Genomic DNA, 27,697 nt, shown 5'->3' with positions numbered 1-27,697 from the left:
GTGATCAAGTAATAAAGATTTGTAGCCAAGCAAATGAATGACGATTTTAAAAGGTCAGCAAAAAAATAATAGGTGATAATTTAGAAAATGTTATGAAAGAGATAGGCAGTCACTTCTGTCACAGCATGTATAATGCATTTGAATTTAAATGTATATTGATTTCTATTAACTTTACCTAGGTATTCCTGAAAAATATTATTAAAAAAATTTTAAGATTATATCCAGACATTTCAAAGCACTCAAAATTAGAATATGAAGTACTAAATACAAAATTTCATGAGAAAAATAGAAATTAAGAAACTAATATTACTAGTGTTATTATCATCAAATTATTCATCATAATTATCCAGGGAAGTATCAACAAGTTCCTAACAACACCCAATTTATATCTTCAATATTGTGTATTCTTGAAGGAGCTTCACCAAGAGAATCCAGTTTGCTTTCTAAGTCTGTTTTAACCATTCAGAATAATAAACAAAATCTAATCCAAAGTATGTTCTTAATACCCATTTCTCTTTTCAAACGGGGCTATTTGCCCAGCTGGTGTGGTCCAGTGGTTGAGCATCAACCTATGAACCAAGAGGTCACAGTTCAATTCCCAGTCAGAGCACATGCCTATGATGCAGGCTCAATCCCCAGAAGGGGGCATGCAAGAGACAGCTAATCAATGATTCTCTCTCATCATTGATGTTTCTCTCTCTCTCTCTCTCTCTCTCTCTCTCTCTCTCTCTCTCTCCCTCTCCCTTCCTCTCTGAAATCAATAAAAATATGTTTTAAAAAATAATATAAATATATATATATATGTATAAACCTTGAGTGGCCAGATTATTATGATCTCTGAATGCATAATAATCTGGCCACTCAGTGTGTGTGTGTGTGTGTGTGTGTGTACGTATACATATACATACACCTATACATATACATATACATATACATATACATATACATATACATATACATATACATATATTAAAGGCCCGGTGCATAAATTCATGCATGGGTGGGGTCCAGCCAGCCTGGCCAGGGGGAGGGGACATGGACGGTTGGCCAACTTAACTGTTGGTTGAACTCCTGGTAGAGGAGACAATTTACATATTAGCCTTTTATTATATAGGATATACACTGAGCAGCCAGATTATTATGCATTCAGAGATTATCACAAGTAGGGGTGGGAAAATGTTAAGTGTCATGAAGAGAGAAAATTAGTCTCAAATGGCAAGAACTAAAAAGCATGTTCTTAAAATAATAGTGAAAGTAATGATTTTGAAATAATAAGAAATCAAGGCATCACTTACTCTTGCTTCATTCTGCTGAAGCTTTTCCTCCATACTTAAGGCTGTGGGAGAGTCTAAAAGGGCAATCTACGATTTAAACCATAAGAAAGCAGTAATTAGTACACAACAATAATCTAGAGGAAGGATTGCTCCATGATACAGAAAATTACCAGAAATTGTCAAATAAACTATTAAATAGCAGTAAAAAGTATTGTCCTAGACCCCGCGAAAAGTGTCAATCACACCATCAAGTCTTTACTGCATGGGCTGCATAACTTGTAACATTCAAAACCATGGTATCCTGATAAACCTACATTGGCAATACAAATCAGCAAAGTGAGAAATAGCCATACATGTAATATAACTAACATTTTCCCCAAATCACATATGACCTAAATAAATAGAGCCTTAAAAAATTGTTTACTTTGAATATGCGCAAACTACAATAATTCAAAATCTAAAAAGCTTAAGTCTTGTTCAGCCACAGGCTTTTGAAATCCATATTTATTGGCATATGCAAAGAAAACGCATTTATTTTCATTGCTGGGTGATATCCCATGTATAGTATGGCTACACCACAATCTGTTCATCCACTTCCTCACCCATTCACCCATGTTGCTCAAAGGTATAAAGATTGATATGAGAATGATAAACACCAAAATCGGGTTAGAACTGGGAGGAAGAAGCAGATAGAGAAGGGAGAGGCAAATGAAGCCAGGTGGGGCAGGGCACACAGGGCTTTAACTACTTGTAACTCATCTGACAGGTGGCACACGGTGCTTCCTCAGATACCATAAGAAAGAATATGGGGGGTCTTGTTCCCTCCCCTTCCCACAGGCAACCACCTCTATCCAATTTGCAATTATTCTAGTCATATGCAGGCATGTTTTTGCTGTCTATTTTTAAACATAAACACTATTCTGATTATTGCCTTTTTCACTCAATGACATATCTTGGGGGAAATTCCGTACAAATAAAACCACTTCATCCTTTTTAACAATTCCAATTCCACCATGGAGCACAATTATATGGATATCCTATAATTTATGTCAGTGCTCTAGTATTAATGGAAATGCAGTTTTTTCTAATCTGCTCTACCAGCAATGCTACAATGACTATCCCTATAATCGCTGCCTACAGTATGCATGGCTATATCAACAGAATAAATTCCTAAGGGGGAATCTGTGACTCATCAATATATATACGATTTTTTTAATAGCCAAGTTGTCTTCCTCGGAGGCTGAATATTTCTTTCATTATTATTTACATTTCAATTTCTATTTGAACAAATATAATTCCCATGAGTTGATCTCAGTAGGCTCAGTTAACAAGACTACCATGGGCCACTCTTGGCATCTTTGTGCTCAGCAAAAGGCAGAGCAGCCAGCAGGGAAGGGCAAGGTATCATGTGCCCTCTGCAGTAGTCCCCACAGCTGTCCAGGAGTACTGTCTTTGGACCTCTTGAGGGTCGAGACGTGTGGGGAACCAATATCTCTTGTAACAATGTCATAGGCAATCCTCCGGGGTCCCCACAAGGAACATCCCTATTATAAGATTCATTGCTCTCAGGGAAACCCAAAGCTAAGGCTTCTCAGCAGCACATTTATAGCTTATAGAGAGTTCATCCTACTCCAGATGCAATTCACCACGCAGGGGATATTTTATCATTAGAGATGTTGCCTGGTTATATAGCTGGTATCCCACTTTTATCCAGTTTACATAGAATAAAAGTAGCAAGTTAACTCCAGGTCAAATTCATCCTTAATGAGAGAAAAGAAACTTTGCCAACACATTACTTCAATACATCACTGCACCAAGCATGTCCATGCCGTTGTACACATAGATGATACTCAATAAGTATTTTTCACTGAAGAAATGCAAGTGGAAGATATTATAATGACTGCATCATTGTATATGGTTGACAATTTTCAATACAATTAGTAACCCCCTTTATAACATGGCTCATTTCCAGACTCCACTGTTAAAATGTTTCATTGGCAATCAAAGCTAAAACATTCTAAAACATCAGCTCAGTAGGTAATAACTGGTTAAATATATGCAAGCAGGCTACCATTATCACCATAACTTTGGAAAATTATTTTAAAGCACACATAAATAAAGACCTACCTAAGTTCTTTCTCAAAGAAATCTTTGGTAAAACTAAAACTTTTGCAATTAACGAATTCTTTGCAAAGTGTCCTTTTTGAGGAAAAGTATTCAAGATTAAATAATACTGATATTAAGTTTATGTGTTAAATCAAGAGGAACACTACATCAAAACTTCAGCAATATCAACTCTACTAATGACATAGGCCATGTGAGGTGAAAAGGGCATCTCATTGTTTTTGGAACATATAGTAAAATACACAGCTTGATAACTATGTATCTATTTACATATACATATTTATTTTACTATTCTTAATATTTGCATTTCTCAATTTCAAATGACATTGAGCTTACTTCCAGATGTTTAGAGGCCATTTGTAAGTTTTTTCTTATGAATTATGCTCATATTGTCCCATTCACTTTTCTGTTGGATCATAATCTTCTTAGTTTTTAATGGCACTTCTCATAAGAAAAGTAGTCTTTTGATGCATGAGTTGGCAATCTTTTTCCTGGTTTTACTGATTCCAGCAGATTTTCATTATGCAATGTAGACATGCTGTCTTCACTTATTTTTGTCTATATGAGCTCTCATAAAATGAGAAAGAGGAATACAAGTTCCCTGTGACAAATATGTATATGGCTCTAACTCCTGCAATTTCTTACAGTTTATTTTTTATTTGTTTATTATTATTTTTTACTTTATTTTTCAATTAGTTTACATTCAATATTGTTTTGTATTAGCTTCAGGTATACAGCATAGTGGATAATCATTTACTTTAGAAGGTGTTACCCCCAATATTTCAAGTACCCACTTGGTACCATACATAGTTATTGCAATATTACTGACTATATTCCCTATGCTGTACTTTATATCCCTGTGACTATTTTGTAACTACCAATTTATAGTTCTTAATCTCTTCATCTTTTCACCCATCTCTCCAACACCCCTCCTCTGGCAGTCATCAGTCTGTTCTTTCTGTGTGTTTCTATTTTGTTTGTTCATTTATTTTGCTCTTTAGATTCCACATATAAGTGAAATTATATGGAATTTGTCTTTGACTGACTTATTTCACTTATCTTAATACCCTATAGGGCCATCCATTCTGTTGCAAACAATAATATTTCATTCTTTAAAAAAAAAGATTTCATTCTTTTTTATGGCCAGGTAATATTTCATTATATATATGTACCACACTTTTTATCCATTCATCTACTGATGGGCACTTGCATTGGCCTCCATATCTTGGCTATTGGAAATAACTCTGCATTAAATATAGGGGTTCATATATTCTTTCAAATTAGTATTTCTGGTTTATTTGGATATACAACCAAAAGTGAAATTGCTGGGTCATAAGGCAATTCCATTTTTAATTTTTATGAACCTTCATTCTATTTTCCATACTGGCTGAACTAGTCTGCATCCTCAGCATCAAGTGCACTACGGTTTCTTTTTCTCCACATCTTCGCCAATATTTATTGACTTACTGATGATAACCATTCTGACAGGTGTGATTTGGTATCTCAATGTGGTTTTAATTTGCATTTCTCTGATAGTTTGAACACCTTTTCATATGTTTATTGGCAATCTCCATGTCTTCTCTTGAGAAGTGGCTATTTCCTAGAGTTTTGTTTTTCTTTTTCTTTTATGAAAGCTGATATCATACTTGAATGTAATTATGAATTGCACTCTTTGTTGTGACAAAGTGCTTTTTTTAAGCTCATATAATGCTATTTTTACACAGTTTACTTTCCCCTTAAATTAGCTGGTAGATATTTGACCATCCTTACAAACATCATGTATCTGAGCTTTCCTATGTGATCATAAGAGTTATATTGATATTTCTATTATCTATCTACTATTTAAACCTTATTGTTGACTCCAGCTACAAAAATGAGAAATTCATACTACTTTCATCTTCTCTCATTGTGTTTTTTGCTTCCTGACTTTTGTTGTTCATTTCATTTCTATATTGTTTCATTTTCCTGTTACCTCTAGATGAGTTCAAAAGTGAAGAGTTAAGAGACATTATCTTTCTGCCAAATTCAAAACACAAGTCTGAAAATATGCTTTAAATATAATAAAAGAGAACATTTGAAAATACAAAATATCCAAATGCTCAATTTCATTTATCTTCTGAGAAGTACAAGCTAATATCATCAGTGATAACTGCTATGCATCCCTCCGAATGGTTACAGTGAAAAATGGACAGTACCAAGTGTTGACAAGGACCTGGAGGAACTACACCTGGCACGCACTTTCATATACTGATGGTGGAGTAAAAATTGGTATCCACTAAAACTGGACATATGTATACTTGTAGGAAATGTATCTGCATGTTCACTAAAAGACATGTATAAGAAAGTCCACAGCATCACAACAGCACCAAAAAAGAAACTCCCCAGGTGCCCATCAAAAATAGAACATACATATGAGTTGGGAAACATTTATGTGATAGAATACAATATAGAAATGAAAATAAACAGCTCTATAACTACATGCACCAAAGTGGATGAATCTCACAAATACAACATTGAGTGAAAGAAGTAAGGTCAAGAATATATACTGCATGATTCCTTTTATGTAAAGAACAAAAATAGGCAAAACTAAAGACTAATCTATGCCTTTAGAACTCATGATCTGGTTACCCTTAAAGGGAAGGGTGGATAGTACCTAGAAAGCAATACTAAGGGGGACTTCTAGGGTGCTGGTAATGTTCTGTTCCTTGATGTGGGAGAAGGGTAAAGGGGTGATTTCATCTTGTAAAAATTCACTGATCTGTATACTTACATAAATGTAATTTTTGCACACATATAATACTTCAATGAAGAGTTCACATACATATATAAATAACTACATATATATTTACCTATCTCTATGTAGTAGTAGAAGCAAATCCAATATATGTCAAAATAATTTGTTTCATTAAAATTGTGATTTTAAAACTCTATGCACATGACATTTTGATTGGCAAATAAATAAAATTATTAAAAGAAGTCGATTCTTATTTAACTGTACCAAATTGACCCTAGAAATGGAACTTTGATTTGAGTAACATTCTCAATGCACCATGGCAGCATTTGGAATACAAGAATGTGAGAATGGAGCAATATCATCAGAAAAATGTAAACAGATTTTTTAATGGGCACTTAAAAACACCTGCTTATTTTATTAGGCATCAAAACTTTAATCTTGAATAAGCCTATATTATATCACAATTTATAGCTTCATAGTATGATAAATTATTTTAAATTTGACTCCTGTTTTTATTTTAATGTATTGAGTTTATCAAGGAATTTTATCTTCAGTGTGTTATAAAATAGACTTAACTACCTTTTCCATCCTCATCCCAAAAATTACAGCAACAAAAATGCTTCGTTAATTACAGTAGTCTTTGGTCATGCAAAAAAATAATAATAATAATAATAAAAAATACCACAAAAGATAAGGCAACTGGCATACACAATATCTTTGAAGACATTCCCCAGGAGCTTTTCTGCCCACATAATAAGGCTCCTTTCAAAAATTTCCTTTGTTTAATTTTAAGAGGCTAATCTTCTTTTTCCTTCACTCTCATAACTTAGTAAAACATTAAAAGAAGTTGCATAAGAATTTCCCAAATACTTTCCTTCACATTTAGTAGTTTGGGTGATCCCATAAAATCATACTTAAATGTTTACTTCAGATAAATAATGTTTTAAAAACACTGGAAAAGATCCCAATGACAAGGTGTATAAGTAGAAATAACTATTGGGTTCATGTCCTAAGTTATATTGCCTGATAGCAACACCTACAGCTGTACTATTTGTTCTGACAACTTCCTTACACACACAGGATAGCTCCCCATTAAAAAGTAAAATGTATATGGACATGTTTTTAAGTGTAATGAGCAATTCCTCCACAACTGTTGTCCAGCATCTTTCGGTAAATAACTTCAGTTGTATTTCAGGTCACAGGAAACTCAGTAAGATTTTCATCCTGTCAATATCTTCATAGGTAAAACCACTTATGTCAAAGGCTTCACGGGACATATATTTCTAGATAAGAAGCTGCTCTAGAGAGGACACTTGGCATTTAAAGAAAACTAATATTTAGTGATACACTTGACACCTATTCATAGGTTAACAAAGTGGGAAGAAATGTATCTTCATTTATTTCTAACTCCAATCTAACGCAAACATTTTGAAAAGCTATATTTGATTTTAAGAGTGCCCTTTTGTTACAAGTGTCTAGACCTATAAGAACCTAGTTCACACTATTTATCAATGATGTAACTCTTGTTCTGGACAATTTGGCTCAGTGGATAGAGTATCGGCCTGGGGACTGAAGGGTCCAGGGGTCAATTCTGGTCAAGAGCATATGCCCAGGTTGCGGGCTCAATCCCTAGTAGAGGCATATAAGAGGCAGCCAACCAATGACTCTCTCTTATCATCGATGTTTCTAGCTCTCTCTTCCTTCCTCTGTGAAATTATATATATATATGCTCTGACCTGGCCAATGTGGCTCAGTGGTTGAGCATCAATCTATGAACCGAAGTCCTGGTTTAATTCCCGGTCAGAGTACATACCTGGGTTGTGGGCTCAATCCCCAGTGTGGGGCATGCAAGAGGCAGCCAATTGATGATTCTCTCTCATCATAGATATTTCTCTCTCTCTCCCCCTCTCTCTCCTTTCCGCTCTGAAATCAATCAAAATACATTTTTAAATAAATAAAAGAATGTATCTATGAATGTAAGCTCTGAAGATTATAAGTAAATTCACTGTGAAAAATACAAAGGGACAAGGCCCCTTCCCTAGAATCCCCAAAGAAGTGAGGCTGTTCCAACAATCAAACAAGGCCCCAGGAATATTGTCTCAGCCAGGCTACAGGTGTGCCAGGCTATGGTGATAACCACCTCTGCAAAGGACAGGACAGAACAAAAACTCAAAAAGGTGTTCAAGCTAGTCTTTCCTTCCTTCTGTTAAAATACATCTTCAAATCACAAAATGCACAAATAGAATTTTAAATATAACTCCAAGCACCTCCATTTCCTTACACTAATGAAGATTATGCTGCTAATCTTATTGCATGCTAGATTTCCATCCATAATTGGTAACTATTAGATAGTTAATCACTTCAGATTTAGTGGATAAAATCTTACTTACATAAGGAGCACATGATAAATGTAAAGACAATGGAAGAGTGATGTAAAGGAGAGACTGGCTAACTCATTCAAGCTTTACTTAGCACTTATTTACTCAAATCAATACAATAAGTGAGATAATTATCTCGTTAAGATCTAGAAATGGATGCCATTACTCAAAGAAAATTATCCATAAATCTCAGGGGGGAAAAAACGACCTGATTTCCTTGAGCAAGCAGCGTTTTCAGTCTGGCTATTTCAGCTCGCAGCTCACGGATGAGTTTGACGTTGGCGTCCTCATTAATGGTAGGCTTGTTGATGATATTTTTGGCTCTATTTGCATAGCGAAGAGTACTTAGGGTTTCTCCGTAATTGACATCAGCAGGTGAAATGGCTATGAAGAATGAATTCAAAAAATAATTTATCCGGCACTCCGTGTTTCCTTTAACACAAAGTTGGCTTGTAATTTAAAAGTAAGATTAACCCAAGGTCATTAAATAAATATTCCCTGCCACAGTAATGAATATTAAAAATTATCTAAGATTTATAGGAAAAGCACTCACTATACTAAATTAAATGCCATTTGGCACTTCTTAAGTGTAGAATCAGCCGCCGAACCAACTCTAAAATGAGATAAGAGGTCCTTCACTGTAGGTTAGGGAGCCTTCTCTGATAAAAAATATTGGAAGAATGCCCGGCTGGTGTGGCTCAGTGACTGAGTGTTGACCTATGAACTAAAATGTCATGGTTTGATTCCCGGTCAGGGCACATGCTGGGGTTTCAGGCTCGATCCCTTGGTGGGGGTTCAGCCAATCAATGATTCTCACTCATCATTGATGTTTCTATCTCTCTCTCCCTCTCCCTTCCTCTATGAAACCAAATTTAAAAAATACTTTAAAAAATATATTGGAAGAAGAGGAATTCAAGGCTACAGTAGTGGCCCCTTTTCATTGGGACGGGGCAATGTTCCAGCCCCCCCGTGGATGCCTGAAAGCACTGACAGTACCGAACCCTGCCCGACACCTTCATCTCTTCTGGAAATGTGTCAGCAGTTTTATGGGCAGACACAGCCTCTGTGGTCATTTTTACATTTTTCAGTTCAACCCTACTCCCGAATCTGTGTAACCATCCCTTACTTGCAGTACTTGGCTGGTGTCACCTATTCCAGGGGAAACCTTGCTGAATCCGTATATAGGCTCAACGATTTCTGGTGCAATATGTTGCCGTCAGTGGAAACACATTCTCTGCTCATGTCTTCCAGCCACAACTGTATGCCTTTTCCATCCTAACTAAGCACTTATCACACACTGCAGTCATAACTATGAAGTCTGAGGTGCGACAGCAAAAGAGCATGAATTTCTTTTCTTTCTCTACAATTTCATGGATAGAAGATTCATTCTTACCATGGATATAACATCAGCATACCACTTTTTTTTATTTATTATTAAGCTGAGAACTTTCACTTTTCACTTAAAAGAAACCCTTTATGAAGTCTGTCTGGCATACCTAAATTACCAGCCTCAGTACTCTTACATGTTGGGGCCATTATCAGGTAAAATAAAGGTTACGTGAACCCAAGCGCTGTGATACCAGGACAGTGAATATGATAACTAAGAGGGCTACTAAATGACATATATTGTTTGGAGATGCTAGACAAAGGCATGATCATATCTTGAGTGGGACTGAGCAAGATGGTAGAAATTCTGTCACTGCTACTCGGAATGGTACACAATTTAAAACTTATAAATTGTTTATTTCTAGAATTTTCTATTTAATATATTCAGACCAAAGTTGACCATGAGTAACTGAAAACACAGAAAGCGATTAGTGGAGACTACTGTATTTGTACTAATCAATATTAAGTAGAAGTTAAAATATTTTCTGAGGTTCTGATAGTCTACCATCTATAAAAATCCAGAGCCTGAAATTTTTGAAAGAGTTAGTGTATCAATTCATTCTTTTCCTCATAAAGCTGTGAGGAAAATTTTAATTTTTAAAATTGCACCCTCTTCCCCTCCACAAAATGTAGGGCTTAGGTGAATACACAATGCATCTGGGGTGCACACCCCAGAGTAGATTCTGTTAATACGTAGCAGGCAGAGTCAGGGAGACACGGAGACAGGGAAAGAGAAAAGGAGGTAAAAAGGAGGGAGGAGGGGAGGTAGGGTTAGGAGGGAAACAGGGTTTAAGTTTCCCTTTGTAAATTTTTCTCTGTTCTGTTTCTTTCGGTTAATTAGTGAAAATATAGAAGTAAAGTATACTACTGTTGTTGTTATTATTTATTGTATTTATTGGGTCTTTTCCCTCTTAATTCTTAATATTAAATTCCACATGTATGGCTTTAAAGTTTTAAAGTAAAAAGATTTAACAAAAGACAAAGATGTGAAAAATTTATCAATTGACCTGGGTTATTTTTACTTTACGTCCCTATAATGATTTTCTTCTATGAGTTAGTGAAGTAAAAGTTTCTATCTTGTACTTTAAGCAGAGAAAAGCTGAGAATTATTCTGCGCATATCCCAGCTTGAGTAACCATGAACATGGAAAGACGATGGAACCAGCAAGAGGGAGATAGAGTAATACGGTACTCCAGACTAGGGCACAGTTAGTGGTCTTCTGCATGATAGAAAAACTATTGGTTTTTAACATAAAAAGATGCTATTTCCTAATGAGACTCTTTAAACTTAAATATGTAATTAATTCACAGGAAAAGAACTACGTTGAGGAAAAGAACATAAATTCTTACTGGCAATCATGATAGTTTTAGAATTTCCTCCAAGGCTATCTTTTAACAGCCATGTCAAAACAGAATCCCTGTAAGGCACAAAAACTTGCTTCTTCTTTACAGAAGGGTTGGCTGCATCCTGAGATAAATCAGCTGCAAGGAGGCAAGAAGAAAAAAGAAAAAGACAATTATTAAAGATTTTTCCTTCTGATTTGGCTTCAGAAAACTTTGAAGATATAACCTCAGTTTATAACACAAACATAACTGCTGTGGGCTAACACAGGACCACAGAGAATAAGAGGAGGCAGGAGGCAAGTGTGAACCTACCTAAGGCAGAGATGACATTGCCCAGAGTCACGAGGGACTTGTTAATGTTCCCCCCTTCCTTCAGTCTGACCCCCGTGGCACCAGTGGCATCGGCACGCTCACTTCCGGCAAGATCGACCAAGTGGATCTTACTCACGGTTTCACACGGCATTTCAGAATCAAATTTTGCCTGCAGCAAAACATAAAAGCAAAATTAAAGAAGGATAATCTTCTCTGATGTTTTTAATTATACAAATGCTAATTATTTTCTACTCCTATGATCTCTCAGCATTGGTTTTGTTTATTTGATTGTCCCATTGGCCTCTCATAAAAATTAAAAGTAAACTGAATACCATGTGACTCCTAAATTTTCTGAAGAACTATTCCATTATTCAAATCACTCAGTGTCTCTAGACAAAGGCATACTGAGTCGGACTGTAGCGGAATAGGAACCTAGACACTGAGGGGCACTCAACAAAGAAAAATATAAATAAACAAATAATTAGTTTTGTTTTCATCTAGGATCTTCAACATTCCAAGCAAGCACAATGGCCCTCCAAAAGAAGACAGGTGTAGACAATGATATAAAAGATCATTTGACCATTATTTGATGTTCAAACTTTTGTTTCATAAATTATAACAAAATGATAATCTGAAATACTGTATTCCTTGATTCTGAATTTTACCAAAATTTTACTTTCCAAAAGACCTTTAACTTACACTTGATAGTCTGAACCAAAATGCTAAAAAGAAATCACCATGTTTTGACAGAAATGTAAACTTGTTAGAAATTGGGAATGGCCAGATCCTACTCTGCATTAAGTAGAACACAGGAGAAAAACCAGTGGAGTAAGTAAAAAGCAAAGGTCTAGCAAAAGGTAAAGATGTGGAGATTCATCAATTGACCTAAGAGAATTTTCTTCTTTTTTTTTCCTCTCTCTCTCTGAAAATGCTACATTTTTGTATCTGGTATGTTCAATGGCTAATATACACCCAAGACATCTCAAAACTCCTAGCATACTATCCAGCCCTGAGAGGACCCTATATTTTTGCATTTATCTATTCTACAAGCCTCGGTGTTAAAATACTTGCCTTCAATAATTTCCAAACATATTCAAAATGCCCTATACCCTCTAATCAGAGTGAATTCTTACATTACTACTTTAAAATGTTCCTTGTCCTTTAATATCATTCTAATAACCATAATCAACATTGTGGGGTGAGCTCTGTGGAGCGATAATGCACCCCAATGAGTTACTTACATTGGCCTCCAGCTTGTCTGACTAGGAATCCATTATCTCCTTCAGAGCTTGCAACATGAAACTTTTGCTTAATTAAGCACAAAGCAAGACTTTTTGTGTCTTGAACAGGGCAGAAGCCTGCTATATATTTCTTAAGAGTATACATCAAGACATTTCAAATTTCTGTGACGGTAACCACAGAGAAACTCAGCACAGAGCATGAGCTCAAGTCTAATTAACAGGAATGTGACAGTCACCTTTGCCTGCTGCTGCTCCTGGTTTAATAATGATGGGTCCTCGGCTGATGCTAATCAGCAAGTAAGACCTAGGGATGCAGCCAGCTGTTCCCCGAATCTGCTTTACCTGAGTGAACTTGATGGTGAAGATGGCATGAGACCTGCTACTGACGTCATTCATCCCAGTCGCTGCGGTGGTACGATTGATATTTCCTGCATCCATAAGTTCTTCTACATCACCATAATTCTGTACTAAATGTTTAGATAAATCTGAAAAAAAGGGGGCGAAGCAATCTTCCTAAATATATTAAATGGAATAAGAAATTCACCTCTATGAAATAAAACACAACTGGGCAAACCTGTTGTTGGCAGATCTTACTTGTTCCTATAGAGGGATAGTTTATAACACACTCAGGAGCTGAGCCTCCTGGGATCAAATCCCAGCTCTGCTGCTTGCGAATAGACTTACATGGTTATGGCCAAGTCACATAGCCCACCATGACTTAGTCATCCGGTCTGAATAATGCATGCCCTAACACAGGATAAATGTTAGCTATTATCATCAGCCCCATTAGCATCAGTCATGGCACCCAGAAGAAAAATGTAAACACTAACTTCAGGCAAAATAAAAAAGTACTTTTTTAAATCCTCTTTAAAAACTTTCTATTCAAACATTCTTATAATTCTGAAGTCAAATACAATACTATAATACAAAAGGTACACTGTGTAAAGGGTGTCCTCCTAACCCTATCCTATAACCCATCACCCATGTCCTCTCTGTCAGGCAACCCAATGTTATCAGTTCCTCCATATCCTTCTAGAAATAGCCTACACACACACAAGCATTTACATATTTTAAAAATATATTTTCCCGTTTCATACAAATGGCAGCATACCAAAAACACAGTTCTGCATTCTGCTTTTTTCTATGTAATAATATAATGAAGAATATTCTGTATCAGTTAAGGTGATGCCTCATTTTTTTTAATTTAAATTCTTTATTTTTAAAAGTATTATATATATCTCCTTTTCCCCCCATTGACCTCTCCCTGACCACTCCCAACCTCAGCACATACCCTCGCTCCTCCCCCTACTGTCTGTGTCCATTGGTTATACTTACATGAATGCATACAAGTCCTTTGGTTGATCTCTTATCCCTGCCCCCCGCAACCCTCACCTGCCTTCCTCTGAGGTTTGACTGTCTGCTCAAAGTTTCTATGTCTCTGGGTCTATTTTTGTTCAACGTTTTTATAGCTTCCAGAGTATTTGACTGTATGTCTGTGCCATAACCAATTTAACCAGTTGCCTATTGAGATTACAGAGGTTGTTCACATTTTGTTTCCAATTACAAATAATACTGCTACAAATAATTTTGTGCACAGGTCTTTTCAAGTATGTGAAAATATTTCTACAGGATAAATTCTTAAGAGGTGAAATTGCTTGATCAAAGCACATTTGAAATTTTTATAGATACTGCAAAAATTGTTCTCCACTGAAGGCAATTTACACCTGGCAGCAGCGATGTACAAAACTGTGTGTCTCCCATCACTGTCATATCAGGCTTTCTTACATCTGCCAAAGACAGGTAACAAATGTAATCTTAAAGAAGTCTTATTTTGCTTTTCTTTCTGAGTGAGGCTGAGCATTCTTTCCTCTATTTAAAAACCATCTGTGTTTCTTTTTCTGTGAACACCCTTCATTCATGTTTCTACTTGGTTGTTGGACCTGTCCTTACTGCTTTATAGGAGCTCTTTATATATTAGAAAAAATTAGTCCTTTGTCTGAAACTGGAATTGAAAATATTTCCCCCATTTTGGAATTTTCTTTTTACTTTGCTTATGGTATTTCTGCCAAGTACAAAATTTTTATGCCACTTAAAATTTAACACATTTATTTCATGGTTTCTGGGTTTTAAGTAAAAATTATTTAAAGCCTTCCCTTCTCCAAATTTCTGGAAATAATTAACTTAATAACCCATACTCCCCCAAAGTGTAACAAATTTATTAGAAACTAAATCCCCATGTGTACCTATATCAAATTCTGGATGTTTTACCCTGTTTGATTATTCTGTCGCTTCACAAACCAACTTTATGTTTTAACATTTGATAATACGTTAAAGGGAAAATCTGAAGCACAAATAGGCTAACTCTATTAACAATAGTAGATATTCCTGACTCCACAAAACAAATACATAATCACACACCTTACTTTGGGCATAAAAGCCAAAAGTTCAATTGGAAATTTAATAAAATGCAGATGGGGTCCTATTGGTGCACATGATATCTGCAGGTAAAACTAAGAACCATAACAGAACATCTTCAAAAATGACCAGTTCTCAGCCTTGCCGCCAAAAAGACACACACGAAAGATGACAGTCACATTAAAGCACATCCCTGTGTGTGATTCCGACAGGCCAGCCGTTGCTCAGCCACTTCACTCAGAATAAGTGAAAGCTTTTTTTTAATAAGAAGAGCATTAAATCCAATGTATTTTTCAACTAATTTTTTAATAATTAGCAAGGGCCATGTCCTTGCCCATCTATACTTGTGACATTCCTCACAGCTGACTGTGATAGCTATCAGAACACCAATGCTGAGAGCCTCAGCACAAGAAACTCTGTAAATGACCTTCTCAAAAGGCAAGATGTCTCTGAATCTCTTTATTGCCAGGCTACATTGGTGTCAGTAAAAATATACCGCCAAAATGCAATGCCATTCAAAAAGACAGGTTATAGGGTTGCTGATCCTGTCTAAGAACACTGGAAAACAATTTCCAGAGAGTTCTTAAAGCCAGAGGAAATCTATTGGCAAGCACCAGAAATCCAATAAATGCCCAGTGAAGTACAAATTCATTAAATAAACATTGTGCAGTAACAGCATGGCATTTTTACCATAATAAACTGCCAAAAACAAATAAAATTTTTATATCTCACCATTATCCTACTTTTTTCTTTGAAACTATTATTTCTAAACAAAATTCCCAATAAGAATAGGGCTGTGAAATATTCAGTCTTACCCTCAACATAAGGTCCTTCTTTTGGATGCTCCCGGACTCTTAAATTGAAGGTTTTGGATGACTTCCGCCTAAGTAGATCTCGCACACGTTCATTATAAATCTCTAAGTAGCTAGAAATTTTAAATAGAACTGAATTCAGAACAATTATTTCAGATATTAATAGCAACAGTAATAACAGCAGCAACATGCATTTATGGGTGCTAACTGTGCAGCTGGTACTACGTTAAGTGTAATATGTCATTTAATCCCAACAACAACCCAGAGGTAAGTGGCACAATTATCCGCATTTTATAGATTAGGCAAAGGAGCTTTACGGTGATTTAGACAACTTGTCCAAGGCCGTCAAGCTACTGAGAGGTCAAGCACACTTGACGGCTACATCTGTTCTCAAAACCACTGAAGAGCCTGGCTCCTAGGAAAGGTTTAATTTCAAGGAGGAAAAAAAACACCTCAATCATGAAGATTTATTTAGAGAGTACACTTATAGTGATCCTACCAACATAGAGAAAAACATAAATCATATTCAGCTAAAAGAATAAGGTAAGTGAACTGGGTATACACATTAACACTCAAAAGCTCACCCCATTTAAACAAAACATCCAAAAATGAGTGTTTCTGGCCAATCTGGGTTATTTCTACCAGCCTCCCAAATCCTAAAGCAAATTGTACTTAAGAGAGTCACTGAAAGTAAACAAGTTTTAAGGTTGATGTCCTACTACCATGTTTCAGGAGAGGGGAGAGGCAGATTCTCCCTACAGAACCCAGAGGTGTTATGTATTCCAGGTGCCTAAAGGTAAGCTCCAACCAAAGTCATAGGCACTCAGGCCACAGGCCCTACCTGACTTCAGTTCGAAAAGAGGCTTCATCCCATCTGGTGGTTTCACTTATCCGACTGAAGAGCCCTTCACATATCCGAGGTATTAAGCCAGAATCACCCTGCAGTGGGACAGAGGGAGGGCAACAGCTGTCACTTGAAACAAAAGCAACTGGTGACTGAATATGTCAGTTGCTGGAGGGGACTCAGACTCAAGGTCCCCATGCCACCCTGAAGCTTACCACCCCAGTCCTCAGGTCATACCATTTCCCCCCAGAATTGCTTCCTACTTTCTGAAATAAGAGAACTGAGCTTTTTAATTTCTATGCACTGAGATTATGGTAATATGGGGTTAGCAACTGTTAAACAGTTAAATTGTGGCATGCAAACATAAGAAAATAAGAGGGTCTACAGCTATGGAATCAATGTTAAAAATCAGATCTATAACAAAGGAAATTGAAATTCTTTTGATGCACTAATCCCTACACTGGCCTTCCCAGAGAGGAAAGTGTATTACTTATGCAATGGGGGCATGATCAATAATTTGCATGTTCAGTCAGCATTAACAAGCTGATGAACATCAGATCGATATGAAAGATGAGGCAACATGTTGTTAGAAAACAAAATTTCAGAGCTTCAATGTCTTCCGAAGTCCATCCCCATCTTTCCTCAATCCCTCACACCCCAAAAGAAATAAAAGAGATCATAGCTGTAACAGATTCATTTCTTTATATCATTAAATCAGTACAAATTCTTATCAAGGAAAAAATAAAACTTACCATACTGTAAGTCCTTAGTTTACAAAATAAATTTTTAAAAATACACAAATAGTACTCAACTGTAAAGTCAGAGCAATAGTTGTAATTTATGAGTACTTTATAAATGTTTCACTTACAGAAAATAGCTCCAGGGAAATTTAACTTTTAGATAAGGTTTTCTCCAAAGGCACAGTAGGAGAGCAGGAAGAGAAAATAAATGATAGAAAGCAAATGCGTCTGTTTGTTCTTCCCTATTTATTCTTCCCTGCTTTTCAGCCCTGGAGACTCTCCTCACAGCATCATCTACTAATTCTTGTCAAGGAAAAGCCTGGAGTTAGAAGTCAAGAGGCACATACTGAAATGCTGTCATAGGGAGTGACCCAGCCTCCGACTGCACTGCTACTTCCTTGTGCCACCCAACCGTTAGTACTAAAGGCACCACTGTGCCGCCAGCAGGAGCCTGAGGTCCTCTGTTCTATCTCTAAGGCCACAGGCCTGAGAGTCAGTGAACAGTTTTCACCAGGACCTAAGAAAAGTAAAACAGCACTACTAAATCTGGAGAAAACACAGACAAGATCAAGTTCCTGCAATAATGCCTAATTTTTGTTTTCTTTTTTGTTTTTTATTTTATTTTTTTTAATATATTTTATTGATTTTTTACAGAAAGGAAGGGAGAGAGATAGAGAGCTAGAAGCATCAATGAGAGAGAAACATCAACCAGCTGCCTCTTGCACACCCCCTACCGGGGATGTGCCCGCAACCAATGTACATGCCCTTGACCGGAATCGAACCTGGGACCTTTCAGTCCACAGACCGATGCTCTACCACTGAGCCAAACTGGTTAGAGCCCTATTTTTTTTTATATATATATTTTTTTACTCCTCCATATTTGGGGGCAAATATAACTTTAATGTTTGTTCAATTATATAGCATAACTACTAAACTCTACATACTGTGTTGATAACCATATATACTCTATATAAACTAGATCATTCTAATCCTTTTTATGCATTTGCTTGATTTATACAGCACCTTTCTACCAAAGAGTTTGATTTTTTTTTATTTTTTTTTTACATTTTTCTTGGGGGAAAAAATGTTTTAAATAATTTTAAAAAGAAGAGAGTTCAGTAATTTTATTCAAACTGTTCTGTTGGCAGAAAAGAAGAATAAATTACTTAAGGGCCCAGTACACATTTTTGATAAGATTATAAAGTCTTTAAAAATGGAAAATGAACTGAGACTTGATCCATTATTCATGCTTATAAACTTAAAACTGTTTCTAATTTAAAATCTCTGAAAGGACATTTAGTCCAACTTATTACTGAGTTTTATCTTATTGCAGAAGAATGATCAGAACATGAAAAGCAAGTTAGTACAGACCAAGCAGATAAAGAGACAATTCTATCAGCCCAAAGACAGAGAATGAAAAATGCTCTTCCCACAGTATAAACAACGTACAGAGTTTCCCATCATCGTGTATGACTTTCCCGATCCAGTCTGTCCATATGCAAAGACACAAGCATTATAACCTTCAAATGCAGACTTCACAACATCTGTGCCGAGGGTTTTGAAAACCTGAAAGCCACAAAAACACAAAAGATATTACCATGGGTTTTAATAAAAGCCCTTCAGTGCTGACAATATTCTTGAATGCTACTTTTATCCTAGAAGGATTACACCACATAAATAAATCACTGCAGAACAGTTAACAGCAATATGTATGTGTACCCCAGTTTTCAATGAAAAGGAAAGCTTTTTAAGCAAGCAAAAAGCAACCCCCATTCTTTTTCCTACTTACATAACAAAAAACTCCTTTAAGTAAAAAAAAAAAAAAAATGAAAATAAGGCAAAGTGACAATTATGTACAGAAGCAAAGATATTTACCATTTCAGAATTAAATAAACTTATAGTTATCCATTCTATCAGAGCTTCCAGAAACTAAATATTCAAAACCTGAAAGTCACAGCAGCGAGAAGTTATGCCCAAACTATGCCAAATCAATGCCATCATTCTAAAGGTCCGGCTATTCATCAAAGCAAGTGTCTGAAGGTGGAGGAGGCAGAATGGCTGAGCTTCCCAGAGTCAGTCCAGATGCTTTTTTCTACTTGGATATTTGCCCACGATGGAGAGGACAGCATGGGGCCTGTGCCTGTCGTGTCTGCTGTGCCATATAATTGCAGTGGACACTGGGTGAAGGACAAATATTTCACCCAGAAAACTGATATAAATGAGGCAAGTCAAGATGTGTGGTCATCCTACTCACAGCTGCCTGGAAAATGGACGGAGCAAAGTGCTCCAAATCCCCACAGCCTCATGTTGCCCCCACCCTCCTGGATTATCACACTAGGGCACATAAAGCAACTCCCTGCTTTAAAAACAATGCACATCAGCCGCTGCAGAATTATCAATGGAGGGACTGCGATCAGATCCCATCAGAGCCAGAGAAAAGTGAGACACTGCCCTGTGGGGCCATCACACTCCTCATCACCCCCTCCGGAGTGCCCAGACCCATCACCGACACTGCAGGGAGCGAGGGCCCTCCAGAGGAGCACTTACCTCCTAGGAAGGGCTACTACAAACTGGCCATCTCCAACTCAGCTCCACAGAAACCTTCCCACCTAACCAAGGCCTGCCATCCAAGGCTAAGACAAATTATAGCCAGCTGGACTCCTGCTGGCTTCAGCCACCATTTCCAGCCATTTTGTTTGGACTTTGTTTCCTCAGTCTCATCCGTCATTTCACAAATTATCATTTTAATGGAGTCATTTCCACAAGTGACCAGTCTCATTCATTCTGACCTCATGCTTTCCATTTCAGCTTTAAGGAACTGATGTTTTCTGTTATTATTTTCAAATTCTGACGACTCACTCAACTCTCAACTGTAATAGCAGCTCACACGGTGCTCATGTATTCGGCCTCGTAAAAACGCTACAGGGTGAATAATGTGGCTAGATCCATTTTTCAGGGGCAGAGGTTAGGTCACTGGGTGTGCAGAGTGAGTGGCAGAGTTAGGATTTGCCACCTGGACCTTCTAACCTAAAAGCCTCTGCATCTAAAGGCCTCAGAGCTATGGATCCTCTTCCCATACCCTGGACACCAACCACACTATCCTACCTGGAAAGATGTCTTTCCTCATTCTCCTCCTCCTCCACCTCCACTACCACCACCCAACTTCTGTGAAGAAGTAGAAGCCAGGAATCTCACGGAGATTCAGGGCTCCAGACCCCCCACTGGCTTTCACCATGATATATGGAATATGAGGGGAAACTCAATCTTTCTTCAATTCTGTCTGATTAAACAAAAGGAATGCATCATCTTTATCATTTCATAGAGTGCCAATGGATAGGAAGAACAACCTTCCGTAAGTTCCCAAAGGATAAAGGAAGGAGCTCCTCTCGTACTTTTGCCTGGGCTAAAACTAAGTCATGGGAAATATCATGTTTAAACCAAACTCAAGTTATCCAAATGAAATTCTTCCCAAGGGTTAAAATCCACACCCACCATTCTGCTTCTACCTTATTTTCCCCAAAGCTAACTCAGCTGGGATTCTCCGACAGCCGGTGGGGCGGTGGGGTTGGAGCTGGTGGACATGGCTGTAAAACGAGCCTACACAGTGCAGATATGGAGGAACTGAGACCCAGGCCTGGCTCAGTCTCAAGTAACCTCTTCAAAGTTGGGTTGGGACCTGGAGAAGCAGCCAGACACTGCTCACACCTCTCAGGTCCTAGGCAAAGAGAAGAGGGACCCATCGCAGCTCCCACAAAGGAGTTATTTACCATCATCTACCACACAGGGTAGGGAGGGAAGGGCTGCTTTAAGAGACCACTTTCACTACTGGCATCAACCCCACTGAGAGCCTCACTTGGCCAGGTTATCCAAAAGCCACCTTGCTCCTTGACTGAGTAGACTGTATAGCTGATTTCCAGAGTAACCCAATTTATCACAGGACCTGACTTTAGGGGAATTGCCCACAAGAGGGCACTGTTAAAAAGACTTCCACCCAGCTTGTCAACTGGGAGATTTTAGGTTTCAAGTTTCTCCAGAGGTGAAACAAGGAACAGGTTGTGTGAGATCAAAGCCTCCCTCAGGAGTTTTTGAAGAATCATTAAGAAAATAAGACCTTATTTAATGGACTTTAATTTACATGAGTTTAGCTTTAAATAGCTCACTGATTTTTTTTTTTTTTTCCTGAATCTAAAATGAATTTGGTCATCTTGGTATTTGACTAACATTAGGAAACTTGACTTGAGCCAGAGTAAGTTGCATAATATATTTTCTCAAGATGTCTTTTTAAATTTTATTTTATTGTTTTTAATCTTCACCCAAGGCTATGTTTTTACTGCTTTTAGAGAAAGAGGAAGGGAAAGGAAAATAAACATCAATGTGAGAATCATCAATTGATTATCTCCATTTGTGCCCTGACCAGGGATCAACCACAACCGAGGTAGGTGCCCTGACCAGGAACTAAGCCTGTGTCCTTTTGGTGTACTGGACAATGTCCAATCAACTGAGTCACTGGGCCAGGGCGAGATGTCTTTTTTTTTTTTCTTTAATTAAATTTGTTGGGGTGACATTCGTTAATCAAATTACATAGGTTTCAAATGTATAATTTTATGATACATCATTTGTATATTACATTGTGTGGTTACTACCCAAAGTCAAATCTTTTTCCATCACCACATATTTGAACCTCAATACCCTTTACTAACGCCTAACCCCCTTCCCTCTGGTAACCACCATACTGTTATCTGTGTCAATGAGTTTGTGTTTGTTTTTCTTGTTTTTCATTTGTTGCATTCAATTTTATATTCCACATATTAATAAATCATATGGTTCTTGACTTTTCCTATCTGACTTATTTCACTTAGCATGATATTCTCAAGATCCATCCATGTTGTCACAATTGGCAGTATTTCATATAGTCTTATGGATGAGTAGTATAAACCTTTCAAATCTTATAAACCTTTCAAAATACCTTTATATTAAAATTTAAAAAAAAAAGGAGGAAGAGAGGGAAGAGAAGAGGAACAAAAAGGAGGAGGAGGAAGGGGAAGAAAAAAAGGAGGAGAAGAAAAAGAGAAAGGAGGGGGGGAAAGGGAAAGGAAGAAGATTAAGATGATAAACATCATGCTAAGTTGGCATCTTCCGCTGTTTATAGAAAGAATACAACCTGTCAGCTCAATTCCTATGCCAAGTATGGCGGCATGATAACTTCAGTCAATATTTGACATTGAAGCCACTTTTAGAACAGCAGCTATTAAAATTAGGGATGAAGGCCCTGGCCAGTGTGTTCAGTGCTTAGAGTGTAGGCCCTTGCATCCAAAGGGTTGCAGGACTGATTCTATCAAGGGCGTATATCTGGGTTGTAGGTCAATTCCCAGCCCTGATCAGGGTGCCTGAGGAAGGCAACCAATTGATGTGTCTCTTTCACATCAATGCTTATTTCTTTCTCTCCCTCTCTCTTTCCTTCCCTCCCTCCCTGCCTTTTACTCTCTCATCAAAAATCCAATGAAAAATTACCCTCTGGTGAGGATTAACAAAAGAAACAAAAAATAGGTATAAGGGAAGATTACCATTTGTTAACAGAGTTCTTAAAAAATAGGTATTTTCCTACATCTATGCTGGTTTTATAAACACCTGGTTATACTAGAAAATAGTATTTACTACCATATTTCAAGGCTTTTTTTAGTTTTATAATGTAATGGAACAATCTCAGATTATTTCAGAGAGTTGAAGAACTCAAAGCATCTGAGAAGAACATTGCACACACACCTGAACCATGAAAATTATCCTTATCAGCTGAAAGCTTTCACAATCTAAAACTGTATTTTAAAATTCTGGGCATTTATTCTTATCTCCCAAAAGAGTAAACCACCAATATTAACTCTTGAGGAACACGAAAATGTCATATATTTCTGTAGTTTAACCACCATCCGCAAACGAGTTCTTTCAGTCAGCAACTGTTTACTGAATGTCTCCAGTGTGCCAGGCATGGAGTCACACACCACTCTATTCTCTGTACCTACAAGGCCTCAAATTCAAGTTAAATAACAGGGATATACAGCTGCTTATTAGGTAAGTTAGAAGTGGAGACCTTCATGGCTCTTCATTCATGCTCTGTTGAAGACATTCTTAAGACTATAGAATAAACTATTTCCCTTAACAAATTCCCTCATACCAGTCACTTCATTCCTATTGCTCTGTTAAAGCCAAAATCTGGATTCCAATATCTATAACATTTAATTCCTCACCAGACTCCTAGCTACCAACAATTGATTAATCCGAAGACTTAAACACCAAAATTACTGTCACTCACTCACTCATTATTTTATTCATTCAACAGGGCTGCCCGGACCATCTGTCATTTAGAGCACACCAATCCTTTTCTCTTATCCCCTATACACCAGCCCAGGATCTCAGCTCTATTATTGTCAAGGCGATTCAGCCTGTGGGCTCCAGCAAGTTATTTGAGCTCACTGGGTCTCTTCAAAAAAGAAAAATGGAGCTACCGTTTACCTCATTTGGTTCTTGTGAAGATTAAGTGAGACAGTGTACTTGAGCACCAAGCAGTTTCTGACACCAATACAAACTCAGGCAGCATCGGCTCATCTTTCCTCTCCTGGCACCTCTTTCAGACCAGGCACTTCATCTCTCTTTACAGCTCCCATTCTCATTGTCCTTTCCATATCTCCCTGATGCTGAATCGACATCTTCTGGATACAATCACTCCAGTCCTCTCCTTTGAACAACTTATCTACGTTCACAACCTATCTTCCTCTAACATTTACATTGCCTCAGAAAGCCAATCCCTTCCACAATCCATTTGTAAACCAACTCAATTTTTTAAATGTTAAGGTGTGTGTAAATAACTTGGGGATTATGCTCAAAAATGCAATTTTGGATTCAGAGGTCTGGGATAGGTCCCGATGTTCTGCATTTCTGATATGCTCCCAGGCAAGGCCCATGATTCAGGTATATGTACACATCGAATTGCAAAAAAACAGACAAGATGCCATCACATGAATTACTACTCAGGACACAATTAAATTCTTATCCTTGTTTTGAAACAAAAGTTATGATCATCATGCTTAGATTAAATAAATAAAATAATTAATTAATTAATAAGTCCTTTAGGGATTGAATTCTCAGGCCTAAGATATATAACAACCAAAAAGCAATGACCAATTTTATATAAATTTTCTTTTTCAAAAATTAGATGTTTTAAGGGTTGTAGGATAGGCATGTTTTTCTTGGTATGAAAAATAAACCAAAATAAAGATTCTGAAAATATCTTACCATTTCTTGTGAAACATAATCTGGACTTTTTGTATCAGCAGAATAAAAAGAAAAGTCATAAGTGAAGGTCTTGGTCCGTTCTCTCCCTGAGTCCCCAGACCCTCCTTCAGGTATCTAGAGAGATATGATATGATAATAATATAAGAAGAGCACTGTCAGTTGACAAATGATCTAAATTTTTTTCTTTGTAAAAAATATACAATGATAACCATTTCTCATATTTACATCCTAAGAAGCATTTAATTCCTTCTGACTAGGAACTACCCACCCCCACCAAATGGAAATAAATCCAGAGTCAGTCTATGATATGACCCAAGGCTACTTCCCTGGATGTTTTACCATGATTACTTTATATGAAGCCAACCGTGCTTTTCACTGTTCCCTCTACCAGAAACCACCAGCATCATGGGGAGGCATAACTCCAAGGGGTGCTATTCACATCATCCTGATGGGACTGGAGTTCCCTAGAGTTGTGTGATTTTGTGGCCCCACTGAGAACTCCAGATCAGAGGCTTCCTCTTCCATTAAGTGTCCCTTGGGCACTCCCATCTCTGAGAGCCTAGACTTTCCAAGATATATCATATCATTGCAAACATTTGCATATATCTTGTCTACCTTGGTCCATACCTAAAGTGAACCAAAACCCAAATTTAAAAATCTTCATATGATACTAAAGCCTCACACAGCTTCCAGGACACATGCTGAATAAATTCAATGAGCATCATATTTTTTCAACATAATTCAGACACTATAAAGAAAAATTGTCACCAGAACCGGTTTGGCTCAGTGGATAGGGCATAGGCCTGCGGACTGAAAGTCCCGGGTTCAATTCCGGTCAAGGGCATGTACCTTGGTTGTGGGCACATCTCCGGTAGGGGATGTGCAGGAGGCAGCTGATTGATGTTTCTCTCTCATTGATGTTTCTAACTCTCTATCCCTCTCCCTTCCTCTCTGTAAAAGAAAAAAAAAAAAAAATCAATAAAATATACTTTAAAATTTTTTAAAGAAAAATTGTCAAGGTTCTTATTAAAATGTTAAAAGTCTGGGCATATGTTCTGATTACATCAATTGAGGAAATGCTTATAATCTGGAAAAAGCAACAGAGTAATCAAGGAAAATAGACTCCACTATGCACAAAGAAAGGAGGCCTCTTACTTTGTTTCAGTAACTGCAATTTTTCAATGATTAAACTTTTACCACAGCACTGTGAATATACAAAGATACATGAAGCAAAGCCAAGCAAAGATAACTAGCAGCAGGGAAGGGAGGAGTGGTGACTGGCAGAAACTGAGAAGATGTGGGAGGTCAAAGGAGGGAAAGCTCACTGTGAGCCAGACAGAGCTAGAAGGTACAAGGACTCAGGTCAGTGGAGGAAGAAAGGCATTCCAGAGGAGAATGCCTCCAGCAAAGGGACACCAGAGCTTCAAAGGAGGCCTATCAAATTATCTGGGGCATGGCCCACTAGAAGACAGGAGCATTCCCTAGCTCCTATCAGAGAGCAAGTTGCACCACTTTGAAATCAGATTTCAAAGTGTCCAGTCCCTGGAGCCACAAATTAAGAGAAATCCAACCTGAGACTGACCTGAACTTGACCATTGAGCAACAGGCCTCAAAAATGCAACCCTGCAAGTTTAAGAGTATCTAAGGAGGAAGGGGATGAATCTATAAAGCTCCTGATTTATTATTAATATCACACCCTTATTTCCCCTCCTAAGTAAAAAGTACTCAAGGACTTAACAAATTCACTGATCAAAGAAATAAACAGGACATTTTTTTTAATATATTCTATTGATTTTTTACAGAGAGGAAGGGAGAGGGATAGAGAGTTAGAAACATCGATGAGAGAGGAACATCGACCAGCTGCCTACCGCACACCCTCTACCAGTGATGTGCCCGCAACCAAGGTACATGCCCTTGACCGGAATTAAACCTGGGACCTTTCAGTCCATAGGCTGACGCTCTATCCACTGAGCCAAACTGGTTTTGGCTGAACAGGACATTTTAAGTGCAAGAGGAAGAACTTGTCATCTTAGAAAATTATTTTTTAATCATTTTTCAGGAAAAAAAAATCAGTGTTTTTATCTTTCATCCCCTAAATTTTGAATAATACCAGCTCCTCTTGCAAAGTTTATATACATCTTTTTTTTTCATTAAACATAAAAACAAATCAAGGACCAAAGTTTATTTAATAATTCACAAAACATAGCCAATGGCCAGGCTAAGGATCCACCACAGGATACAGGATAAAAACGCCAGCGTCTAGACTAAGCCAAGGAGCTCCCATGCCAGAGTGAGAGCTTGGTCTGGCTTTCAGATCAAAGGAAACCAGGGATGGGAGAGGAAACGGGATCAATCCTCTTGCTTCATGATGGAGCCCAAAGCCAAGATCAAGTTGACATGCCTAAGTGAACTGAGAAAGGAGTGCGGAAATGGCAGAAGCATCTTATTTATCCACAAGTCACTATAACAGACATGGGGGCTCACGGAACGGGAGCAAGGGCAGGTTGCTACTTGCCTTTAAGTTTGTGATTGTTGTTTTGCTTTTCTCCATTTGTATAATGAATTTGGCTTCCAAGTCCTTTTCCCTACAACACAAAATATTCAGTTTGGTTAGGAGAGAAAAGATTGTTAAAAAAACAAACTGTGTTACTTTTTACACATAGAAGTTTGTTTTTAAATGGCATCTGAAGCACAATCACTAAAACCACTTTTCCTGGATCCTTACAAATATAAACATGAAGACATACAAAACAGATACCATACCACCATCAAAAACTAAGACTGACAAATAACGAGTTGTTCAACCC

At 37.4% G+C, this 27,697-nt stretch overlaps 1 protein-coding gene across 4 annotated transcripts in view; it reads right to left on the bottom strand.

Moving 5' to 3' along the window:
• Positions 1-27,697, bottom strand: part of KIF16B (kinesin family member 16B) — a 252,717-nt gene that overhangs the window by 191,386 nt on the left and 33,634 nt on the right. For all 4 annotated transcript variants that reach the window (XM_084887626.1, XM_084887625.1, XM_084887623.1 and 1 more), the window contains exons 2-11: positions 27,406-27,475; positions 24,891-25,004; positions 19,053-19,169; positions 16,861-16,958; positions 16,023-16,132; positions 13,135-13,277; positions 11,552-11,720; positions 11,246-11,377; positions 8,719-8,894; positions 1,296-1,361 (exon numbers count right to left, since the gene is read on the bottom strand). In XM_084887626.1, coding sequence (XP_084743752.1) covers positions 1,296-1,361; positions 8,719-8,894; positions 11,246-11,377; positions 11,552-11,720; positions 13,135-13,277; positions 16,023-16,132; positions 16,861-16,958; positions 19,053-19,169; positions 24,891-25,004; positions 27,406-27,475 — 1,195 coding nt within the window. The remainder of the gene's footprint in view (positions 1-1,295; positions 1,362-8,718; positions 8,895-11,245; positions 11,378-11,551; positions 11,721-13,134; positions 13,278-16,022; positions 16,133-16,860; positions 16,959-19,052; positions 19,170-24,890; positions 25,005-27,405; positions 27,476-27,697) is intronic.

This window comes from Pipistrellus hanaki (assembly GCF_964339955.1).
Source record: "Pipistrellus hanaki genome assembly, chromosome: 6".
Taxonomy (NCBI): domain Eukaryota; kingdom Metazoa; phylum Chordata; class Mammalia; order Chiroptera; family Vespertilionidae; genus Pipistrellus; species Pipistrellus hanaki.
The sequence above is the reverse complement of the archived record's forward strand: the minus strand, read 5'-3'. Positions and strand labels throughout refer to the sequence as shown.